The 20900-nt window shown below is 51.1% G+C and overlaps 1 protein-coding gene across 1 annotated transcript in view; it reads left to right on the top strand.

Annotated features, from left to right (window-relative positions):
* LOC118691397 (hydrocephalus-inducing protein-like) overlaps nucleotides 1–20882 on the top strand; it is a 27745-nt gene extending 6863 nt beyond the window's left edge. The window contains exons 8-19 of the mRNA XM_054516183.1: nucleotides 1819–1929; nucleotides 3687–3821; nucleotides 5257–5414; nucleotides 8503–8621; nucleotides 9909–10113; nucleotides 10795–10987; nucleotides 14651–14874; nucleotides 16396–16463; nucleotides 17425–17657; nucleotides 19110–19210; nucleotides 20445–20580; nucleotides 20853–20882. Coding sequence (XP_054372158.1) covers nucleotides 1819–1929; nucleotides 3687–3821; nucleotides 5257–5414; nucleotides 8503–8621; nucleotides 9909–10113; nucleotides 10795–10987; nucleotides 14651–14874; nucleotides 16396–16463; nucleotides 17425–17657; nucleotides 19110–19210; nucleotides 20445–20580; nucleotides 20853–20882 — 1713 coding nt within the window. The remainder of the gene's footprint in view (nucleotides 1–1818; nucleotides 1930–3686; nucleotides 3822–5256; nucleotides 5415–8502; nucleotides 8622–9908; nucleotides 10114–10794; nucleotides 10988–14650; nucleotides 14875–16395; nucleotides 16464–17424; nucleotides 17658–19109; nucleotides 19211–20444; nucleotides 20581–20852) is intronic.
* Nucleotides 20883–20900: the final 18 nt, after the last annotated feature.

Raw genomic sequence — 20900 nt, 5'->3', positions numbered from 1 at the left:
AAAACCAGGGGGGGAAGGCTGAGGACACAAAGGCACAAATTTTGCCATTTGTCATTCTCCTGCTGAAGGAGCCACCTCTTGCTTTGGTGTGGTCACCATCAAATGCTTGGGGTCACAGCATTCCCTCCAGAGTGGCAGCGTTGGCCTTGAGGCCAAGGACCTGCAGGAATTACTTCAGATTGTAGAAACAAATTGCATTACTGCTTTGGGCGGGAACAATGTGTTGGGACCCTGATGGGTGGGTGTTAGATTTTGCAGGCCGCCAGATGTACAGGGGACTGGCCCTGGGCAGAAGGGAATGGATGTGCTTTATCTGGATCAGTGCCTACTTAGAGTTGTGTTTAAAGCTGCTTTTCTGGCAGGACTGGCTCAGTAGAAAGCACAGTCCAAAGGGGTAGGTGACCGAGGTGGGCTGTTGAGCAGGAAATTGGCAGCAAGCGACAAGGAACACAATCCAGGTTAAGGATTGCCCTGGAGAGGGGCCTTGGGAACACCTCAGGGAAAGGCACAGCTAAGGCACAGTGTGCTGCAGCCACTCCCTTCAGCAGACTGTGTCTCCTCATGGAGTCACACACAAGACCTGCTTGTGTCTCTGGTGTAACAACAGTGTGACTGGAGAAGGCAGACAAAGCAGGGGAGAGCCTTCTTAAAGCAATGTCTCTGGTCCAGAAGCATTTGCTGTTGTTGTGTCTTTCCAGACGTGCCTCTACAATGGTATTAAATAAGATGGCAATAATTACAAGAAAGCACCCATTTAAAGCTAATGGAAAAAGGAGATACCAACTCTACTCTTACCCAAGTCGCTGAGAAAATAATTGAACCTTATCCTCATTCAGCATTGTCATTCACTTGTCTTATATCCTCATTCACTTGTCTTTTTCCTGACTTCATTTTTGCCTTTACCTGACTTCCTGACTTTATTTTTGCCCTTACCTCTGTTAGAAAGGCAGTAACTTTTAAATGCAATGAAAGGGGACAAAATCATCAAAGCAAAAGAAAACTGTTTATTAGCAACCACACACAGAGGCGTGTGTCTCCCTGCCCCCGAAAAGGAGCAAACACACCCTCCAACAAAAAAGCAATCTTTGTATCCCCTTTGTACCCAGCTGGGACAGTCCCTGGCCCCTTTCCCCCGGAGGGGTACTCAAGAACTTCCATTCTCTCTGACCACCAACTTTTCTGTCCCCTCTCCTCTCATCCTCCTTCCTTTTGGTCAGGTCTTCAGCCAGTTGGTGCTGCCAACTCACAGCAACACCCAACACACCAACCTGAACAAATCCAAACTACAAACAACACATAGTACCAACAAATTCCATTCTTTCACTTAAAAACCTTTTGGCTTCAGCCAAATATCACCTCATCTCTCACACCTCCTCTAGTACTGTTCTCTTCTTACTGATGCTTAAGTTCTAGTTCAAAACAGGTATTTGCAGTTGTGTGGGCCTCAGTTTCCCTGTCTCAGAGTAAAGGACATCCCAAAATTGAATCTGATGTAAATTTGTGGGTCTTACTTACTCCATGAGTGCTCAGTCAGTGCTCCAGTGGGCACAGGGCTGTGCTTAAGGAACGTGCTGCCTGGCATTCTGGAGAAGGAAAGCTGGAGAAATAAAAAGAGCAACTTGGCTTGAGCCTGCTCTAAGCTGATCAAGCAGTTCTTGATCAGCTCAGAGCAGAGGTGGGTGAGCCAGAGTTTGCCCAGTGTGTCCTGGGCAGACATGCTCACCCAGAGTCTGTGCTTCACTGGGGATCAGTGTAAGGGATCCTTCATGAACTTTCCTCCCAGCAGCTGAACCTCTCCCTGCTCTCTCGCCTCTCCAGCCACCTCCGAAACGGAGCGTGTTGGCAGTTTCCCCACAAGAGCTGGTATTTCAGAACGTCGTTGCTCATGAGGTCTCTGAAATGGTGCTGTCTATCATGAATAAGGACAAGGTAAGTGCTGGCACCTGGAGCTTTAACACTGTGCTGGAAGAGGAGAGTGCTGTCATTCCCCCAGTGTACAGCAAAGCAAGTTATCTGCTGCAGCACATCCAGAAGAAAATGTCTCAGCACCTTTGTTCTGCAAGTTGTGGAAATCTTCCTGTGCTGGGAACTGTCTCCTGATTTTGGCCATGCATTGATGGTATCTATGCCAAAGGAGTTTCCTGCTCTTGAAAGCTCTGGATTGGTAGGAATGTTGAGCCTGTACAGTTCTTACCTGCTCTCATGCTTTGCCTTGAGCTATACCACATCCTGGTTTCCTTGGTTAATCTTGGCTCCTGGTAGGAATCTCTGCCTCTCTCAGACTGTTTGGCTCCCTTTGTGCAGCTCACAGTCAGCTCAGGGGCTGAGCCTTCTCCACTTTATGCTGGAATCACTTCTCATTAATGGCATTGGCACTGCAGGAAATGTGTTCTGAAAGAGCCCTGCAATCAGAGTGATGGAGCAGAAGCAGTGGGAGGCCTTTAGGTGCCACTTCAGGCTCCTGCTAAGTTTCATTCAGCTCTGCTCAGCTTTTCGAAAAGCAACTGCTCTGCTTTCCCTTTGAGAACCACAGCACATCCAACGCTCCTGGAGGTTTTCACCTTCACTTGTGATTGTTTTGCAGTTTCCCAAGAGAGTTGAGAGGGAAAAAGTTGAAAAATGTCACCAGTTGTGTTCTAGTGTAAAGAGGAAAACAGAGACTATTGGAATTTCAGTCAGGGAAACATTTCTCAAATGAGCCTTGTGCCAAGAGTGGGCTGGTGGGAAGAGACAGGAGGGAGTCCAAATCATCTGGTTTAGACTTTCTGAGAGCATTTTGGTGCTCAGGGGTTGATGATATCTGTGTGCTAGAAAATGCATGTGTGCTGTGTCTGTGAATCCCAGAGGGCAGAACCTGGCCTGCTGGCTGCAGGCAGGAATGCCCAGCAGCCCAGCTTGCCTGCACAGGCAGCAAGAAGCCCTGGAGAGCCAAGATTGGCTTTGCATACTGGAACCACACTGTCACTCAGTGCTGGTCATGTTTCTCCAGGCAGAAAATGCCTTTGAAGCCCAGAGTCAATAGGCACAGCCTGTCTGTGTTTCCATCACTTTTGGCAAGCTGAATGCTCTCATGGTTTTATGATTCCTCCTTGCTGCTTTACTGCCCGTTTAAATTCTCTTTGCCATCTCCTTGTTTTAGGGATTGTCTTGCTGTGTTCCTTCTTTTGCTTTTCAGGTTTACTTTTATTCCCAGGAAGGCCACAGTGGTTTGGTCTCCTCTCTTGCTGCTCTGCCTGCATGACTCTATCTCCACAATGTCCCTACCCAAACCTCATCTGCTAGAAGGGAATATTTTCCTTCCCCCCAGGACAATTTGATGCTTTGCTTTCAGGAAGCACATTCGCCCCTGGAACATGACAACTTCATGGCTGTGTGCAGGCAGAAGCCAGCAGGTTTTTTGGCCTTGTTGAATATGCAGATGACTTGGTTCAGGTGCTCTGTCTCCATCCTGCTGGTGCTGACCTGCTTGGCCCTTCCTTCCCACCAGGCACTGCCCTACTGGCCCTGGCCACAATGCTGGAGCCAGACAGGAGGGATTCAAGCTCAGCCTTGTGAATGATGTGCCTGTGCCTGCACAGCTGAAAGTGCTTTGGAAAAGGGGCCAGGGAGGGATGTCAGCAGGGCACGGACAGGTCTCCTCTCGTTTCCACAAGTGGCAAAATCATCATTTGATGTCTTTGCTGCAGATTGCTCGGATGGTGAAGGTCTCCATGGAGAGCTCACCTTACTTCCAGCTGGCCTGCCCCAGTGATGTGTACCACATCGTGCCACCAGGCGCCTCTGCCCCTGTGCGCATCCGCTTCACCCCCGACGAGAACAAGGTGAGGCTGGAGGAGCCAAAGCACACAATGATCTCCACAGCCATTGTTTTCCCTGCACTCTGCTCCAGCCCATTGCATGCTGTGAGCTGGGCTCCAGGCCCTGGGCAGGCAGCCTGCAGCAGCCAGTCACACCTTGGCACTGCTGGCAGGCACTGCAGCCAGGCCTGACAGGCTCTGCTTCCCCTCCCTGCACATCCCTGAGCATTCCCAAGGGAAGATGCACAGGGAACAGAATGAAAATGACAAAGAGATGTTGACAGATATTCAGCCATCTCTAGGTCCAGTGGAAGGGGTTTCATTATTATGGAAAACACTCGAGGGACAAAGAGGTCAGAGAGCTTTCCTCCTTCCTGACTGCCAACAGCTTCCCTGCCTGCCCCTGGGCTGGAGCAAAGACGGTGCTTTTCCACCCCCTCTGTTCTGCAGCCTTGCAGCTGTGCTGTCCCAGAGCACAGGTGACCATGGCACAGCTGCAGGGGCAGGGCAGAGGATGTGCTGTGCCGTGAGCCCAGCCTGGCACAGGCACACTGGGCTCTGGGTGCCCTTGGTCAGCAGGCGGTTGCTGAGCTGCAGGGGACTTGGACACCTGCCTGAAGGAGCTCGTGTAGGGCAGGTACAACCTGCAGGCAGAGCTGTGGGCCCAGAGCCTGTGGCAGTGACACTGCTGGGGCTCTGTCTTCATGCCTGTCACTGTGCTTGCTCTGTCAGCTGGCACCCATTCCGTGCCAAAGGTGCTTCTGCATGGAGGTTTGAACAGCAGTGCTGAGGCCCTGGCAAGTCTGATCTCACTGCTGGCATCTGGAGACTTGTTCATACGGAAGGGTTTAGGACATGGCATGGAAGGGAGGAAGCCTTGCAGGCAAACAAAGAGAGGCCCTTTCCAACAGCATCCTGCAACCTCTTAGCACTGTTCTTCTCCTGACTTGGTTGGAGAGGCAAAGTTAGAGGGGAGTTGTGAGACAACTGATATTTCTGCACCAGGCCAGAGGTGCAGGATCTCTTTGGGTGCAGCTGTTTTCTCATCTTCCTCTTGCTGCTTAGAGTCAGTTTAACACTTTGTCCTATTCTCAGACAGTGGGAATATAGAAACCTAAAGAGGAATGTGCTGTGTTCCCTAGCTCCATGTTCCTTAGAAGGAGCTTAGGAATTCTTTAATATCATTAAAATTTGTGAGTGAAAATTATGGTGGCCTAGGGCAGTTCTCCGTATGACCCAAGTGACACAAGAGCTTAAAGCCACTGAGATAGCTTTTGCAAAGTGCACTGGTGCCTTTAAAATGTGACATATTAGAAAAACTCAGTGTTCATTTTAGGGTGGAATAGATAAATTGATGCCCGGTAAATTGATGCCATGGATGAGTTACAGGAAATGGTTTTTCTTCTGCCATGGGGATGGCACTAAATGCCCTGTGCTGAGCCAGTTTCTTTTCCTGCAGGATTATTCCCATGAGCTCACCTGTATCACGGCAAAGGAGAAGATCGTTGTGCCAATTCGGGCCATTTTTGCCCGAGCCATCCTGGACTTTCCTGACCAGCTGGACTTCTCCGAGTGTCGGTCAAGCACAGCACCCAGAAGACTCTGCTGGTTCGCAATGTCGGTAACCGGACAGCTCATTACCAGCTGAGCACCCAGAGGTGAGGCAGCTCATCTGTCCCTGTGCAAAGGATATCACCTTTGGGTGAGAGCAGAGTTGGGAAAGAGCAGCAAAAGGAACCAGAGCATCAGAGCTGCTGCCCTGCAGCCCTGGCTGGAAGTGAGCAGGATGGATGGCATCTGCTCTTGCTTTCAGTGTTCTTAGCAGGATGCAGCCTTTGAGCTTTCTCTGTCCCAGATTTCCTGGAGGGTGCTGGAACACGTTGGTAGCTGGCTTGCTGAGCACAAGCAGTTTCTGAAATGCTTACTCACCACTGCCAGCCAAACAGACCCATTCTCTGGGAGGGCCCAGGCACGTGGCTCTCCAGTGGTCCCTGCATCAGATGCCCAACATGAGCTGTGCCGTGGGCAGCTGGTGCAGTTCCTGTTACTAAAGCTGCTCTGATTTCCCTTGTCGCCTCAGAGCATCAGCTGCCTTTTCTGTTCCACGATGAACCTTTGAAAGCCAGTTTAAGATTTCAAACAGATGATTTAAATCTCTGAATAAGGCTCTGCCCCCTTTCATTGAGATTTCTTTTTGAATACTCTGAAGTTCCTGTGTTTCTGCTGTTTTTTCTTTTTGGTTTGTGTTAAATGTTTTCCAAAAGATCATGAACTCTTCACTGGGAGCTTTCATGAAGGTCGAGCTCCTCTAATGCCTCTCAATGTACCACATGCCCATAGGTATATGCAAAGGTGTATAGGAAATAGGAGATATTGAGGGAATATGTGAAAAGCATTGGGCTGATTTAGAAGATAAAAGTACAGAATAATTTCTGCTGGAAATCATCTGAGCAGACACACTGCTCAAAGCAAGACCAGTGTCTGGGGATTGCAAGGTGCCATTGGGAGATCTGGACCTGTCTTTAGATGCCATACAAGAAAACAAACAAACAAATGGACCTAGTTAAAAAGCAGAAGAAAACAACCTATTAAAACCCCCTCCATAGCTTCTCTTTTCTGCCTGTTGGGTGCAATGGTGATTCATTGAAAGGGCAGCTCTAACAGGATGAGAACTGTCTTAAGGAACAGCTCACAATTAACAGATAAAAGGCCAAAATTTAGCCTGCCAGCCCCATCTCTTGGCAGTGGTTTTCATTTGGTTATTACAGTGTCAGGGATGTCTCCTTCACAGCTCTTCTATCTGTGGGCTCAGGGAACAGCTTAGTGATGTTGGCTGAAATGCAGAGGAGTAGAGAGATGACTGCTACAGCAGGAACAGAGGAGTCTAGTGGGTACAGCCCAGGGATGTAGGAGATGCAGGGGCTGATTTGCACTGAGTTTTTCAGTCCTGAAACTGAGTCCTGGACTTGGCTGGATCTCTTCTCCTGATAATTTGAAAAGAGGAAGATACCTTCTTTCTCAGGCAAGAGAGAAAGAAGTCACCCCTGAAGTCACCCCGAGGAGTGTTATTCCCATCCTGCCATCTGAGGGCAGGAACATGTAACATGGGGCAGCAGTGGGAAGGAATGGAATGGAATGGAATGGAATGGAATGGAATGGAATGGAATGGAATGGAATGGAATGGAAGGTAGTGCTGAAGCTGGCCAGGGATTCCCTTAAATGGCAGCTTCTCTGTTCTGGTGGAATTTCTGGCAAAAGAATAAGAAGAAAATCCCGTGCCTTGCCCCCAGCAGGCACTGATCCCCCCGAGCCCCAGCAGGGACCTGCAGCAGTGCTGGCATCAGCCCTGGGGCAGATGCAGGAGCCCGTGCACTGATCTGGCTCTGGGGCTGCTGGGGCCTTGTCTTTCCTCCCCTCCCTCCAAAGTCTCACGTCCAGCACATAAACATTGCTGGCCCAAGGCTTCTCCATCAGCCAGTGATGGTCTCACCAGTGGGAATGGGAACAGCTCAGCCCATCATTGCAGCAAGAGGTCCTGAATGAGCTGAACCTGAAGCAAGTGACATGAATCAAGCTCAGCTTGCCAGATGTTCTCTTTATTTCTGTGTGTGATGTAATCATCACCAAATTCCCCAGAACACACTTTAAAATGACAGATTGTCAGCAGCAAAGCACCCAGGCCAGGAACTTTTGTTTCCTCAGTGGGGCTGGAGAAGAGCACAAAGCACATTTCCCCTGAGCTGTCCCTGAGCATCAAAGCACAGAGTCTTGTGCTTGTCAGGCAAGAGCTCTTTACCTGGTGACCAATCCTGATGGCTCCTGTTAAATCCAAAGTGCACCAACACATTTGCATTAACATTTCCAACACCTCGCCCAGAGTTTCTCTGCTGGGCCAAGCAACAGTTACCAGCCTGGATGACAAGCCACAGTCCCAGACTGCATTGCTGGTAAACACACAGAAACCTCCTGTTCTGCTTCCTTGATGTGCTCCTGCTCATGGTGCTTCATTTAGCTGGCATGGGATCCTTCAGACTGTAAATAGCATCCTCCTTTTGGGTTTCCATGTCACTCTATTGCTCTAATCTGCATTTGCACTCTTTCAGAGTTTTGACTGCTCCTTTTTCTTAGAGCAGCTTTCATTGAAATGTTGATAAAATGTGCCCTTTTTAGGCTAAATCAGGATATTTTCAAGGCAAAATAAACCAAAGAATCACACTGCAAATTCAACTGTAACTATTCCTTGGTCTTCAAGGAAAAGTTCCTTCTCCCTGTCTGATTCCTAGGCTGTAATATCCCAGGACAGGTAGTGCCCTAACATTTGCATCTCCTGAGATGAGGTTTATAGGCAGCAGGAAAAGAGAAATTCCTGAGGCAGTCAGTGTCAAGTTCTGCATGCAGATAGCTCTGAACCCTCTCTGTGCTCTTCACAAACCATTCTCTGATGGGATTGCTGGCAGTGGGACCCTTGAGCCTCATTGCAGAGAGCTGGATGCAGAGTATGGGGGAGCTGAGGTCATTTTACCCCCAGGATCTTGTGAGGGCTGGATCTCCTCAGCAGTGGCTCAGTGGCTGTTTCTGAGCCTGTCTGTTCTGTCCTCTGCTGCCTGTGCTTGGTTTGCTCCCTGCTTGCCCAAGGGAGCTGCAGTGCAGCAGGAATCTCCTGGCCAGGTGTCCCCCAGCCCTGATCCCTCTCTTTGTGTTGCAGTCCTTTCTCCGTGGTGCCGACCGCAGGAACTCTGGGTGCTGGTGACACCATGCGGGTGACAGTGACATTTCATGCGCTGACCAACGGGGACCATTTTGGGTCCCTGAGCTGCAACACAGGTGAGTGCTGGGCCCTGCAGGGCACAGGACAGTTCTCCACATGGCTCCCTGTTGTCCCTCCCCCTGCATTCCCTCTAGAGGTACCTCCCTGTTCAGCTTTACCCCAAAGAAAACTGAAAACTGCTTGGTGTTCAAGGATCCCATCTAAAGGGTGAAGATTTTTGATTCCTGTTTTGCTGGGAGTTGCTGAGTGGAGGAAGGAGGATCCCTGATTCTCCACTACCATGTGGCTATGCCTGGGTGAAGTTTTATTTGATTCCTGGGCCGTGCTGGATGTGAGGTCTCCATCAGACTCTCTCCAATGCAATGGATTTCTTGCACACCTCTGTCCCATATGCTGCTTCTCCACTGGCTTCTCACACATCCTTTTTCTATGTGGCCCTTACACATATATGTAGTTTCTGTCTAATAACATTTTCAGGCCCTCAAGTTCCTGTTTGGTGACAAATCAAGACAAATTTTTCCCTGTGCCCATTTCCCAGGCTGTTCATGTTGTTACAAACCTCTCACATCTATCTCCCATTTGATTTCTAGACTGAGGAATCCCATTCAGTCTTAATGTAGAAGCTGCTCTGTACTTATTAATCTTTCTATTGTCCCCTTCTTATTTAATGTGCAATGCTCCAGCTTGGTTTTTGAGATCAGAACAATATAAAATATTTCAAGACTGATGTGGCTGTGGGCTTGGACAGGGAGATGATGATGATGATGATTTTCATGGTGTTCATTTTAGAGTGGTTTGTCACATTGCAGAGCCAGGCTGGTTGTGTTTCCTCACCTGTGTCCCCTCCTGCTGTGCGCTGTCACTTCACTTGTTCCTCTGGCCTCCTTTTGCTGCCCACCTGCCCCCAGGCATATTTGCTGGTCAGCAACAAGGGATCCAAGGGATCAGGAGAGATGGGAGCCTCGTGGGATGCCCAGGGAGACCCTGGGCAAGGCAGGGCTGAACAGGGCTCCTCACCCTGTCACCTGAAGGACTTGGATGCAGAAATCCCAGTGATCTGAGTGGGTCACCAGAGCACACTGACCAATCCCACTGTCCATCCTGTCACCTTGGGGCCAAATCTCTACAAACACACTCAGAAACAAGGGGTTTAAGGAGCTGCCCAGGACATCCTCACCACTCTACACACAGAGCTGTCAGGATGTGACAAATGGACTGATCCACAGAACTGCTCATTCAGATAAAAACTGTGACACCTTCTTTTGTGCCCTGGGATTTGTTCTGTTCCTTGTGCTTCCATCAGCCAGTGAGCTGAGCAAAGACTCCCCTTTGCTTTGTTCCAGGTGAAGAGAGTATCCACACAAAGCTCCATGGAGAAGCTGTAGATGTTGATGTTGTGTTGAGCACAAATTCTGTGGAGGCTGGCAAGACCTTCATCACCACGGCATACCAGACAACTGTGTTCCTGGAAAACAGGAGTAACATCACAGCCCACTTCCAGTGGAAGGCTTTGCCTTCTGAGGGAGAAGAGAATAAAGAGAAGAGGAGGTTGGTTTGGAAGATGCATTTCAGTGAGATATATGGCCCAAGACCAAAACTAACGTATGGCCTCAGGGGGGTGTTGGTGCTTTTGAATGGTTTAGGCCAAGTAAACCATGCCTGGCACTGGGGCGTGCGTCCCTGGGCTTCAGGAGCTCAGCACTCAGCATTCCAGTTCCATTTATACTCCAACAGGAATGGCATTTTGGGAAGGAAAGGTTGGTTGCAATGACTGATTTCCTCAGGTTCTAATTGGGCTCTTGTCTCTCTAATCTTATTCCTACATGACCTGGCAACATCTCCCCTTCCCAGGGAAGTGCTGCAGTGGGTGCTCTGTGACCTTTATCTGCATCCCCCAAGCAGCTCAGTGGGAGGAAAAGCCAGCTGAGGTGGTCGGTGGATTCTCCCTCAGTTCTGGCAGAGGCTTTGAGCCAGGAGGTTTCTCTGGAGGGATGTTGGCTTTGGAAACCTCTCCTGAGCTTGCAAGTGTGGGGTGAAACTCCCTGCTGTGCCAGTGAACAACAAGTTATCCTCTGATCCATGTGGGACCCTCGTGGCTTGGCTCAGCCTTTGCTGGGGAGCTGCTGCTGCTCCTCCCCAAGTGCTTTGCTCTCCTGCACTCCCACTTCTCTCTGCAAATCTGTGGCTTATTAAATGATCAGCTGGCCTTGTCTCTCCCTGGGGCTGCAGGCAGTGTCGTTTGCTGCACCCATCGGGTGAGGAGTGGCTGGAAAACTTCATGGAGGAGAAAGAAGTAGAGAAGGTGCAGGGCTTTTCTGAAGATCACACTGCCCTCCTGAGAAGCAGGGTCCAGGAGAAGAAGGCAAAGGTGCAAGATGACCCCCTGCTCTTCTCCAGTGACATTTTTTTCATTGAGCCATTGGTAAGTGACACCCGAGAACCTCATTTTCTTCCCCCTCCTCTTCCTCCTCCCAAGCACCCTTCCCCCGGCTGCAGTCACTGGGCAGATCCTCAGCTGGCCCCATGTGCTGGCAGGGAGGACGTGGAGTTTCTGGAGCGGCTGCAGAGCTCCCTGCTCAAAGCATTTGTGCCCTGCAGGCTCAAGGCAGGGCTGGGAGCCTGACACAGCCCAGCTCTGCTGCCAGGCTGGAGCTCAAGGCCCTGCGTGCGTGTCCTTGCAGTGTCACAGGGAGCAGTTCCTGTAGGCAGGGGCTCCCCCCACACGTGGGGCTCAGCAGAGGCTGTTGGAGCACTGCCAGCTCACACACTGACCTGAAGCTTGCAATGGCTCCCTGGCAAAAGGAGGCCAAATTCAGCCCAAGGTTAATGACAGAAATGCCAATCCCCTCCTGTAACCATGCCTTGCACTATTGCTGAGTGTCCCTTCCAGTGTCATCCTTGTGTGAGCCTGGACACAAGGGTGCAAGGTTGAAATGGGCCTTTGGAGCTCTCCTGCACACAGGGACAGAAAACCTTTTCCTTTTCTGGTGATGCAAGCAAACTGCCACGTGCTCCCATCAGCCAGAGCCCTGATTCTGAGTACTGGCATTGGGAGAGATGATGAATGCCTGGGTCTGCACGGAGCAAAATCCCTTCTCATCTTGCAGTAAAGCCCAGAATAATCCCAACCTCTGCTTTCTTTCAAAACAGCTTAACTAATATCTGTAGTTGTCTCTTCTTGGTTACTCCTATGGCCCATCTAAGGCCAAGAGCCACCAGTGCACAGTGGCACTTACATCCCATGTAGCTGACAGCAGCATGATGGGACCAAGAGCTTGTGTCAGAGCAGCAGGAATATTGTGGAGAGTGGCAGCTGATCAGCTGAGCATTGAGAGCTTCCAGCGCTGTGTTGAGCTGGGTTTGGAGGCTTTCCTTGGCTCCTTGTGTTGTTCACTCATCATTGATGCTCAATCAAGGCTTACAGGCCTGTGGTTGGAAACAATAAACGTGAGTTTGAAGAGCAATGCTTTACTGTCTCTTTCTGTTGTAGGAGGGAGAAATTGGGCCGAATTGTTCGGCTGAAATCACGGTGACCTTCAAACCCCTGGAAGCACTGGAGTATCAAAGTGTGGTTACTGCCATGTCTCAGGTGCAGCTCCTTTGCCCTGCTCCTGTCCCCCTCAGTGAAGCCATGGTGCAAGCCTGAGCCCACTGGGCTCCCATGGAAGTGCTGGGAAGAGTCCCTGGTCAGCAGGGCAGTGCTGGCACATCCCCCCTGGCCCTGCAGCCTCCAGGGAGTCTCCTGTGCAAGGCCAGGGCTCAGAATGCTGGGTCTGCCTTACTGATCCCAGAACAGCCCAGGCAGTGCAGGGAGAGGTTTTCATGCCATGGCTTTGCCAGCATTTCCTCAAAGGCCAGAGAGCTCCAGAGCAGAACAGCTTTAGTGAACAAGCACTAAGCCCCTGCAGGCCCCTGGCCTCCAGGATCGGTCCATTTGCCATGGATCCATCATCAGGTGGAAGGAGCTGAGTTAGAAATGTGCTCCCTGGCCCTGGATCACCTCCCAGTGCCCAGACACCAGCAGAGCAGAGGTGGCTGAGCCCCACTGAGCACAAGGTGTTTGTAGAGGGAGCACCCTTGGCCAGCAGCTGCTTCTCTGCCTGTGTGGGAGTTGTCCCCTTGCAGCTCTCACTCTGTGGAAACAGAACACAGTGCTGAGTGTCAGAAGGGGAGCACTTGGGCAACAAAGGCCTGTGCTCCTGGCCCAGGTAGTTTGGTAATTGCCAAACTCATCATGAGCTTTGTGCCTGCACTGAATGGATTTCAAAGCTCCTCTAGGTGCACAGGAAGGAAACCACAGAATCACAGTATGATGAGGTGGGGTGGACCTTAAAGATCATCTAGTGCCAAGGCCCCTGCCATGGGCAGGGACACCTCCCCCTAGACCAGGTAGCTCCAAGCCCCATCCAGCCTGGCTTGGAACACTTGCAGGGCTGGAACCTCCACAACTTCCCTGGGGAACCTGCTCCAGTGTCTCACCACCCTCACAGTAAAAAATTTCTTCCCAATATCTCAACTAAATTTCCTTTCTTTCCATTTCCACCCATTACTGCTTGGCCTGTCACTCCAGGAGTTTTAAACTGAGCAGGCTCGTGGCTCAAATTGGAAACTAGCCCAAGGAATGGGTTAGAAATTCAAAGTCAGCCCCAAGGGATATCTCCTGAGGGAAGAGAAGGGTCCATATCTTCTCCTGCAGCATCAGGAGCTGACTGCATCCAGCTCAGAGTCAGGGACTAGCACTGAGGTAGCCTGGAAAATCCAGTGTGACAGAGGGAATGATTGTACTGCAATGGACATCTCTCCCCAGGCCGTGAGAGCAGGATACCCCTGCAGCTCAGAGGGGAAGGCCAAGGACCCTTGATTGAACTCAGTTCTCCTATACTGAACGTTGGGGAGATTTTTATCAACACCTCCTATGTCTATGAGGTGAGCAGCAGGGCTTGGGATGGATCCTGATGGCTCCTGAGGCAGCAGCAAGCCTGGTGGAGCTGTGGAATTGCTGCCAACCTGGGCAGCTGTGAGCAGGGAATATTTGATGTACTGCTCAAACCTGGGGGGGGTCAGAAACGTGTCCTGAAGCCCCAGTGCCTGCTTTTAGGCAGCCTTCCTTAGGGATCAGCTGGGAGGCTTCCTGCAAAACAACCCCTTGCCACATGAAACCAACACTGGGTCAAAAAGCTGCATGTTCAGAGGCTTTTGTGGCAGTGCCAGACACAAGGCACCTTTGGACTGGGCTCTGCAGAAGCAGCTGCAACAAACTGGCTGCCTTTGAGCTTCAGCCCACTGCAAACAGCTTCCAGTCAAGTGTCCCTGCTTATTGCTGAAGTCACAGGAAATCCATCCAGCCTCCTGGCTCAGTGCTGGCCATTGCAAAGGGCTTGGGAGTTCTCTCCCTTGCTGACCAGTCCCTCACCACACTTCAGCCTTGGTGCATCTCTGGCTCTGGAAGGAGAAAACTGTTCCTGGGAATAAAGCAAAGGATTTTTCTACCTATTTGCCTCCCCCCCAATAGTGTCTAGTTTGCAAAAAATTCATGAGAGAGCAACTCAAAGAGGTAGAAAATGAGGCACTAATCATGCCAGACACTTTCAAAAGCGCGGCTGGGGAAGGGAAAGACACGCTGAGTTTTCTTACCAAAAGATGGTGCTGTCTGTACATTTTGATGCTGATGCCTCATTCTCAATGAATTGTTTCCATGGTATGGGAAAAGGTGAATGAGTAGATGGTGCTGTTGGAGCTGTGCTCACTGGGGCAGCAGCAGCTCTGGGGTGATTCACTCTGCAGCTGCAATCACCCCACTCAGGGCTCTCAGGGCCAGCTCCCAATGAGCTTGGTGATGCTGAGCAGAGGTGCACTGCTCTGTGTCCATGGGATAAGCCCAGGGTGACTGCAGGTCTGTGGAGTTGCCACTTCTCTGCATGAAAACCCAAAGGCAGAACTTGTCCTGTTGTATCTTTTGACTTCTGCCATTCAGCAGCACAAAGCATCTTCTGCCTTTGCTGGGTGTTCATTGCATCATTAGACAATAACTCACAAGAAGGGAAGGTTCCACCTGTATTTCTATTTTGCTTTCTTGCTTCTGCAGGTGGAACTGATTAACAAAGGAGCTCTTGATGCTCCCTTCACCTATATCCCTTCAACCACAAATGTGGACTTCTGCTTCACGGTTGAGCCCGAGCGGGGCATGATTGCACCAGGTGGGACCCAGACTGTTCAGATCTCCTTCCATACCACCGTGCTGGGGAGCTTTGAGGAAAAATTCCAGTTCAGTGTGGCTGAAACTCCTACACCTGTGATCCTGACCATTAGGTAAGGACTCTGGGAGCTTGGTGGGCACATCTGTAGCTGTCTCTGGGACATCCCCCACCTACCTCATTTTGGGGTGGAGCAGAGAAAAAAGGTGATGCCTGAGGTCTTAATCTCTGCTGTGATCCTGGCATTGCCTTAGTGTCAGGATGCCTCCTGCCCTGTGTGGTACCCAGGAGCTGCAATGACTCCTCCCTGCAGGGATCTCCCTGGGCCTTGGGCCATGGCAGGCAGTGGGATGGAGCAGCTCTGGGCAGCAGCTGCTCTGGGATGTCCCACCTGAACACCCAGCAAGGCCCCCAGGGCTTTGCAGATGGGCCAGCCTGGGTGATTCTGCAGCAGCCGCAGTGTTTTTAAAAACTTCCATTAATAATCCATGCCAGATGCGCAGCAGCAGCCTCAGCTCCCCTCTCATGGCCATGCTGTGGGGGACAAGCTGTGCTCCCAGCTCCTGTGCACAGAGTGCTCTGGTGCCTCCTTTGCACAGCCAGCAAAGGGCTGATGTGGGAGTCAGGAACTGTGCAGCAGGGGCTGTGCCAAGGACTGGGGCACCATCCCATGGGCTGGTGCCATGGCAGGAGACAATCCTGGCCCAGCCAAAGGGAGAAGGGCTGATCACAGGGGAGGCAGAGCTCAGTCCTCAGCACCACAGCAGTGTGAGGCCTTGTCCCTGCCAGCCCGAGCCATGTGCTGGGAGGATAATGGAGTGGAAGCAGGAGAGCTGATGCTGGCTGCTCTGCAGCTTTGGAGCTGGGCTCCTGCTGTTGGGGGGCACTGGCTCAAGGCAGTAAAGAAATGAAAGCAATCTGCACTTGATTGTACCAATAAGATAAGGGAGATGGATAAAAAGGAACAAGGAAGTTATTATTTGGCAAGAGAAAAGTGGTGAGTAGGTCTGCCCATAGTGGAGAAACAATTATGCTGGCTTTGTTTTTGGAGGAAAAGTGCTGCTTTTTTAGTTTGGAAATCAAGAGGGAACCTTTCACCAGTCCTTTCCTCTAGGATTCACCTGTCCCCTGGGTAGAACTGTTGCTGCTCTTTTCAGAGGATGTTTGGGGCTCCCCTGGATTCATGTCTCAGAACTGTGTCTGTAATGATTGTGTGGGTCAAACTCTCCTGAGAAAGCTCCTCCACGGGAACAGCAGTTCCAGCTAAGAAGGAGCAAAGCAGGGAACCTGTGGCTGGAAAGGCTGGTTACAGAAGTTTGTGGGGACACCTTGATGTCCATCCCATTGCAGCTGGGGAAACTGAGGCACGGAGCCATGTCTGGGTGTGTGTTCAGGGTCCTTCATGGGACCCCCAGCATCCCAGGGGCTTCTCCTGCCTGCCCATCAGTGGCTGTTGGCTGCTGGCCACTTGGCTTGAGCTGCCTCCTGTGCACAGGGCCCTGTGCTGAGCACACGGTGCTGTGTTGGTTGGAAACCCAGGGTGCCCTGAGCCCAGGTTTTGTGCCCCGAGCCACGACAGCCGGACCTTTGCAATCCCTTTAACCGAGCCCTTTCCTGCTCTGTCCTCGGCCTCCAGGGGCAGCGTCACTGGACCGAATTTACACTTCGACCTCCCTGAGCTCGACTTCGGGGACATCTCCTTTGGTGAGTGTTGCCTGGGCTGGGACACAGCGTCAGGGATCTGTGCCTTCCAACAGAAAAGCGTCCCTCACTCCTGGTCTGCCCCAGCAGCCTCTTCAGGCTGTGAACTGCAGGGCTGCAGGGCTGCTGCCTCAGGGGGCATTTTGCCATTGTGAGATCAAATAGAACCAAGGAGTAGAAAGGCAGTATTTTCTAGTGTCTCTGTCCTGCTTTAAAAGACAGATCCCCACCATGTGTGGCGGTATCTCTGGCTTTGCAGGATGGAAAGCAAATCTCAGAGCCAAAGTGGGGATCCCCTTGCAGGCACAATCACAGTGAGCAGCATGGCTGTGATGTCCCTGTTTGTTGGGTGAGGTGGGACATGGTTCCTAAATGCTAATCTCAAACCAAGGCTGGGGTTTGCCCCCAGTTGAGTGGGCTCTGAGCTGTCACGTGCTCAGTCTGTTTGGCCCAAACCAAGAGATGCTTTAAGGGTCCTGCAGAGAGAAACTGCATTAAGGTGCATCACATTCTAGTTCCTGATTCCATCCTCATTTTCTTTTGCTGTAGCTTCTTCTCAATGACAACTCACTGTTTAATGTATTGTGAAAACAGTGGGAATGTTGGCAGATTTACCAGGGAATTTTACAGCTTGAATTTTCAGAGTAAATGCTGGGTCTGGGTGCACACTCATCACTGAGAGATAACTGGTGCTGGTTTGGGGCAGGTGAGGGAGCTCCTCCCCATCCCAAAGAGAGAAGCTTGCAGTGTTCAGCAGGGCTAGGAGTGGGCATTTTCAAGGCTGCAGTCTGGAATCAGTGTCAAAGGGAACTCAGTGACGATTAATTCCTCATGCAGCTTCTCAGTGAGCTGTAGTTCAGAAAATAAAGAGCTAAACTCCAATCTCACTTTTATCCTGGCAGGATATTCCCACCAGGATCATGCCATAATGGGTGCCTGAATGGATATTTGTGTCCTTTCCTAGGCTTTCCCTATACCCAGAGATGTCGCCTCACCAACTGCTCCATGGTGCCCATGACGTTCAAGCTCCGCATGTCGGACGATGGCACGCAGCCGGCTGTTGACAGCCTTGATCAAATACGCAAAGAAGGTGACCCATCCTGGAGGAAGGGAATTCATTTCTATGTGGAGCCAAGGGAGTTCACAATGAATCCCAGCCAAGGGACCATCCTCCCCCAGGGACACCAGGACATTGAGGTATGGGAAGAATCCAGCCGTAGATGCTTCAGCACCAGGGCTGAAGCTTCACTGGAGTGTGGGAGGGCTTTAGCTCTGGTGCCAGCTTTGAGAATCCTGGGAGTGAGAGATCTGCACTGCTGGGAGGCCTCTGCTAGCTGGCTTACCCGGGATGTTCCTCAAGGAGCACTGGTTTGTTTCCAAAATCCTACACTGAGATCAATACCATATTGTCAAGTCCTGAAGCCATTCTTGTGTTTTTGAGAGCGATTTCTTTGATTGCAAGTGGGCAGAGCAAGGATGAAGGCAGAAGGTGGCTGTCAGAGAGCTGACATTGTATAAAGCAGTTAGCTTTTCTTCTTGGTCTCATTTTCCCTCTCCTGAGGAGCAGAAAAATTTGTGTTCACTGCAGGGATCTCCAGTGGAGACAAAAACCTCTGCAGCCATGTGTTGCGGTTCAAATTTATTTTATCGATTCCTTGTTCTGTTGTACACCCATGTCTCTCTGAGGTGGCTCACCCCTGTGTTTTACCCTCCCTCAATGCTGTCCCTCATGCCATTCCCTGCCCCTTGTTCCAGCTCTTTTCCCTGCCTGTCTAGGCAACCCAGCCCCTTTTGTTCCCAAACCTTCTTTGCCACTTTAACCTCGGGCCAATCCCTGATTGCAATACCCCTTTGGAATTCCCCTATTCTTGGAGACCCCATTGGCCATGTGACCCATCCTCTTTACCCTCCTACCCCCAGTGGTCCCAGACACTTGATGTAATCCCCTCACTCCTCCCCTGAGGATTCCCTGTTGATTTGCTGTTTGTATCCACCCCCTGATTTGTATTTTTACAAAAGCCCTTGCACAGGAGTGTCCAGGGCTCTTGTGCCTCTGATTCCTTTATCTGGAATAAACCCTTCCTTGTGGAACTTCAAGACAGAGAGCCTCCTCCTTTCTCCTCTGCCTGGTCCCTGTGGTGGCTTGTCTCTTGCGCTGTACAGCAAGTGGCTCTGAGGCTCTGCCTCTGGTAAATGCCCACCCTGGGGCAGTTCCCCACTCCTGGCGTGGTGCCGGAGTTCTAAGAGCCAGCCCGGGCTCTGGGTACCATGGCAGCCATGAACTGCCCAGCACCTGCTGGGCCACACTTTGCCCTCAGCCTTCTGCTGTAAAGCTGAACTCATTGTGTTCAAGTCAGATTTCCTCTGCATTTATGTCATTGTAGTCAGATGAGAAATTGGCCCCTTAATTTGAATACAGTGGTGTGTAGAGCTTTAGTCTAATGTTTTAATGAAGCTGACCTATGCTGTGATAGCAAGGTGTGTTTAACAAATCTGGTATTGCCAGAAGGCTTTTGTTACTCTGAGACTGTGCTCTACACATGGACCAGCAGAAGAATTAAAGCCAAATCCTTCTTCAAGAACTGGAGGATATCACACATGGGTAATGAGCTTTTGTAAGGAAGAATTTACTGCTCTTTTTTCTACCAGGTGACCCTGTGTTCCAACACCGTGATGAGATACAAACAGAGATTGCTGGTGGACCTGGAGGGTATTGCTGAGGAAGTGGCATCAGTGGTCATCACAGCCAGGTACCAGCCCTTCCTGGCCTCCCCCAGGCACTGCCTTGCACAGGCTTTGCTGGCTGCAGCTGCCAAGCAGAAGAGCTGCTTAATGGCCTCATGTTGTGCCAGCTGGACATGAGAACAGCAGTGCTTGGACAGCAGCCTGTGGTGAAAAGCCCCTGCTCACAGCCCAGCACGGTCCTGGGCCCTTTTCTAAAGGGACCAGGAATGATATCATTGATTGGCCTGGGTTTTGGTGCTTGAGGTGGAACAAATTTCCCGAGGGCCTCCTCTCCTTCTTCCTGCAAGAGATGGAGTTGTGCTAGTTGTGACCACCCTGCATTGGTTTGGGACACACCAGGCAGCCTGCTGAGAGTCAGGGTCTGGCTCTGTCCATGAGGGCACATGACAGGGGAAAGTGGCTCCCAGCAAGAGTGGGGAGGGCAAGGTCTTATGAGGGGAAAGCAGCCTTGATGTGGCAGGTCAGCTCCAGTTTTTCTCCTTCCCTGTGCTTCCCATTTTAAGCTTTAATGTTCTCAGACTTAAACCAAAAGTCGTTCTTGCTGCAGCAGAATTCCACCCTGCTGTGCTGCTGTGGGTGTCAGTGTGATGCCAGAGGGATGCAGCTCCCTGGTGCTGTTCCCTCTCCCAGGCAGAGCCATCCAGGCAGTGCCTGGGCTGCCATTTTGTCAAGCAAATGGAGCTGGGGCCAGTCAGTGCCTGGAGCTGTGCAGTGAAGGAGCCAGGGAGCTGCAGGGCCTGGGAGGGGGAGCCACTCTGTGGGGCAGCTGCTGTCTCGTGCCCTCCAAGGCTGGGGCCAGCAGCTGAGTTCTCAGGCAGGGCCACAGCACCATGGCAGAGAAGGGAGTCATTTTTATGAGACACTAGGGTTGTGTGTTGCTTGAGCCTTAGGGAGCCCTGATCCTTGTTGGGAAGGCTCCCCCAGAGCTCATGGGTCACTGGGACTGTTCCAGGAGTCCTGTCAAGCCTTCTTGGGTAAAGGAGGGGCTGAGGCAGCTGTGGCACAAAGTGCTCTGCCTGGGGCACTTGGCAGCCTCTGGGTGCTGCCTCTCAGGGTTTGCCCCTCCTTGACAAGACATGTTGGAGTGGGAAGAAGTAGAAGGCAATTTATCACTGTAGGGCTGTTCAATGTGCATTTGACAGTGACCAACGTGTTCTGCTCCATTTCACAATCTTTGGGGGTAAATGTTCTCCATTCTCTCAGTATCTCTGACTCCCTTGGGGTCATCTCTTTGCCCAGATGTCTTGTTCCAGAGCTGAATGTGTACCCCCAAATCCTTCTGTACCACGAGTGCCACCTGAAAGTGCCGTACGAGAGGAATCTCTTCATCAGGAACCTCAGCAACCTTCCTGGCTGCTATGGGCTTATTCCCCAGGTTTGGCATCACGTCCACCTCCTCCTGTCAAATATTATTGGGGAGACTATTAGTGGAAAAAAGGGTTTGGATAAGACCTTGCTGGTTTCTATTCAGTCTTAAAGATCTGCTGAGAAAAGGATCCTACCTGAATGTAAACCTTAGGATGCAGTTTAACCTCCTGAGGAAACAGTTTATGTTCTAGTCTAGTCTTCAGGGTGTTTTCTTGTGGGAGGTCTTAGAGGGTTGTGAAAAGCTGCTGCATTCGCAGACTCCAGTGCCTGTGCTGGCAGGCTCCTTGCAGGATCCCCTGGGAGTGCTAAGCCTACAATTCTTGCAGC

Source organism: Molothrus ater, chromosome 12 (genome assembly GCF_012460135.2).
Source record: "Molothrus ater isolate BHLD 08-10-18 breed brown headed cowbird chromosome 12, BPBGC_Mater_1.1, whole genome shotgun sequence".
NCBI lineage: Eukaryota > Metazoa > Chordata > Aves > Passeriformes > Icteridae > Molothrus > Molothrus ater.
The sequence above is the reverse complement of the archived record's forward strand: the minus strand, read 5'-3'. Positions and strand labels throughout refer to the sequence as shown.